At 26.1% G+C, this 3,269-nt stretch overlaps 1 protein-coding gene across 1 annotated transcript; it reads left to right on the top strand.

Annotated features, from left to right (window-relative positions):
- Nucleotides 1–429: 429 nt before the first annotated feature.
- Nucleotides 430–1,233, top strand: OCT59_006973 (uncharacterized protein; the record flags this gene model as incomplete). The annotated part of the gene is made up of 2 exons (XM_066139780.1): nt 430–477; nt 619–1,233. The coding sequence occupies 2 exons, from the start codon at nt 430–432 to the stop codon at nt 1,231–1,233; spliced, it is 663 nt and encodes a 220-aa protein (XP_065998428.1).
- Nucleotides 1,234–3,269: the final 2,036 nt, after the last annotated feature.

The following is a 3,269-nucleotide window of genomic DNA, read 5'->3' as shown; positions in this document are numbered from 1 at the left end:
CAATATATACTGTATTATATAATATAAAATTTGTCAATTTATGTAAAAATAAATAAACCCATATATTACTGCAATATAAAATTTATTTTTTTCATAAAAATTTTTCAAAATTAACTTATTACAAAAATTATTACGAAAAATATATTTCGTAAAAATTATTTTTTCTTCATAAAAATTTTACACATTACTCAATCAATCAATATATTTTCCAGTATAAAATTTATTTATTCATAAAAAAAATAATTTAAATCAAAGAAAAAAAACTGATCTTTATTTGTTTCCTATCTCTTTTTTTTTACTCATTTACTCAATCAAATTTCATAATTTCATAATTTTTACATTTACATAAATAAATAAATCGAATAAATTCATGTAAAAAAACTGGTATAAAAACAAATTTTTTTTTCGTGACTTTTATTTGACTGTTCTATGGATAAAGAAATTGATACACAAATCGAAGAATTTGAAAATGGCCAGGTAATTTACTTGAGAGGTAAATTTATTGCCTGCAATGGATGGTACACGGTAATGTTACTTATTTTTAGTTCAAAAAACAAAAATTAAAATAAAATAAAAATTAGTATCAAATTATTAATTTTGAAAAAATTGAATTAATAGGTCAACGCTACATCCATTAAACCTATGCCAAGTCTTGATTTTGATATGATGCCAGCTGTAGGCATAAACATAATGGTGACGGGTTTGACCACTCAAACTGTTAAAAATGTATGTGACGAATCTGTTCTTGACTTTCACGTGGAAGAAAATCTTGGAAATAGAGAACCAAAGGATTTTTGGTTAGAGATGAGACATAATTCAAATATTAATTATTTGGCCAATAAAACTAATTCTATCAATCAAACCATGAGATCTACGATGGCAATTTTATCAGGCCTACTCTATTATCAAGAATCCATCATAGATACCAGCACAACTGAAGAGTCTATACCTGGGAAACATATCTTGAAATTAGATGATATATCACTAATTTCTAGCAACCGACCTAATACGTCTGCTCAATCCATTAATCTACCATGGTTGAACCAAGAGTCAACAAGTTCAAGGAACACACCTCGTACACCAAGAGGATCTACACCACGTTTAAAAAGAGGTCGTGTTACACTTTCACAACTATCTTCCACCAGGAAGACTCGAAGCCAATCACTAGCATCCGCATTACAAGAAAACCCCCTTCCAACCATGACCCAAAACGAAACCTCTAGTGAAACTTAAATAATAAAATTTATTTTCTTATTCTTTTTTAAAAATATATATATATATATATTTTTAACCATATAATTGCTGAGCATAAAAAAGTCAATAATAAACAAAAAAGGTATCGGAGATTGCATTAAACTTATTTTCCTTTATTAAATATATAAAATTTTTCACATTAATTTTTAATTTATTGTATTTTTTTTTAAATAATAAATAAAATTAAAACAATACATCAAATGAAACAATTTATTTTTCTTCATTATTCTAATGATGATTTACAACATTTATGATAATCTCGTATAAACAAATGCATTCTTACATTTCTAAAATTTACGATCTTTAATTATTTTAATATTAAAAAATAATATGCTCCAATCCCTGATCGTTGATCCCGTGATGCTATTAATTAATACGCTCAAATTTTGTCCCCGTCAGTCCCGTGTTCTGTGGTGGGTACTGAAACAAAAAAAAATACTGGCTAGTTATATAAAAATTTCATCATTACCGTTAACTAGTTACGTTTAAAATAAAATTATTGATTATTAACAACTAAACTTACAGGTACGGTACGAAGTCACCTAATAAAATATAATACCTATAACATTTTTTCTTTTTTATTAATTTAATTTAAAACTTACCATTAAAAATTTTAAAAAGGGAATTTTGTATAAATTAGTATTTATTTTGTCTACTATAATACGACTGTAATGTGATTAATCATACCCATATGATATTGTAATTCCTATGGAATTTCGATACGATTGGTATCGTACCTGTACATAATTAATATACCTTACTTATTATATCATATCGTACCATACTACTTTACTATGTACTCATTCTATACAGCTTATTAAATTATAATTATTCATAATTATTCATACTTATATATACTGTACATATACAGTATATTCACTTACACGTTTAATTGCTACAATTTCTTAAAGTACTAAACTTATTATTTAATAATTGATAATTTCAATGGTTTATATTCTGCAAAATAATTTTCAATAAAAATATTTTTATTTTGATGCACAGTATTTATTAGAAGTATGAAATACTGTATTTATATCCAAGTACCGCGATAGACTTTTGCAAGCCTAAAAAGTGAAATACAGCATATGCCAAATTAACAAGTTTTTTTTTTTCAATAAATTAATTTTTTTTTTTTGACATGATTATTATGACACAAGAAACAACATAAGCTCAGCTTCACCTTAATCGAACAAACCAATAATTTACATGAAACTTTTAAGAATGCTAAAATATCTTCTCCAATCAAATTAAATTTGACGATACAGTAAATTTTTTGGATTTGACAAAACAAATTCAAAGGGTGCCAAATTTCTTTTTAATCTTTGGAGTTAATTAAGAGCTTAATAAGAAATAATTCTACCATTGACCAATTGTAATTCCTTTCGTAATTACTATTTCCAGTAGTGTTGGTCTCCGTAAATAGTTGTAAGTCCAAAAGTCAAGTAAATATAACAGTTGTAAATCAGAATTACCATCTTTTAGCTAACCACGATGGTGTAGTATTTACAGCCAATTTACAGCTTACGTTTATAATATTACAATTGCTAAAGGTTGTAATTCGATTATTCGATTTCGATATATAAAAATAGTTACTTACGGCAACCAACCTTAATTTCCAGATGTCATAAGGAGAATATCATTATTCATCACGTTATATCAGTTTATTTGGCTTTTGATGATTTTGTGGTGTTTGATAAAATGATTAATATATTTGGTTGCTTTACTTATAAAGAATAGATAAAGTCGAGCTAAAGAATAGGAGGAACACGTAAAGAAAAAAGAAAAAAGGAAGTGAAATTAAAATGTGAACAAACTTTATCTGTTATATTCCATATTATTAGAAGGTAAAATAATGAAAGCTGTTATACAAGGGTTAATCTCCATAGTTTTATGGCTTTTATCATCAATTTACAGTATATGCTTCCAAGCCATAATAATAAGGAGTTTGAAGAATTTGAAATTCGTCTTTATTTTTTTCTGGCGCAGTCCATGAGATGCTAACATACATCGAATGG

This window comes from Rhizophagus irregularis, chromosome 15, assembly GCF_026210795.1.
Source record: "Rhizophagus irregularis chromosome 15, complete sequence".
Lineage (NCBI taxonomy): Eukaryota > Fungi > Glomeromycota > Glomeromycetes > Glomerales > Glomeraceae > Rhizophagus > Rhizophagus irregularis.
This window is presented reverse-complemented; position numbering and strand designations above follow the sequence as displayed.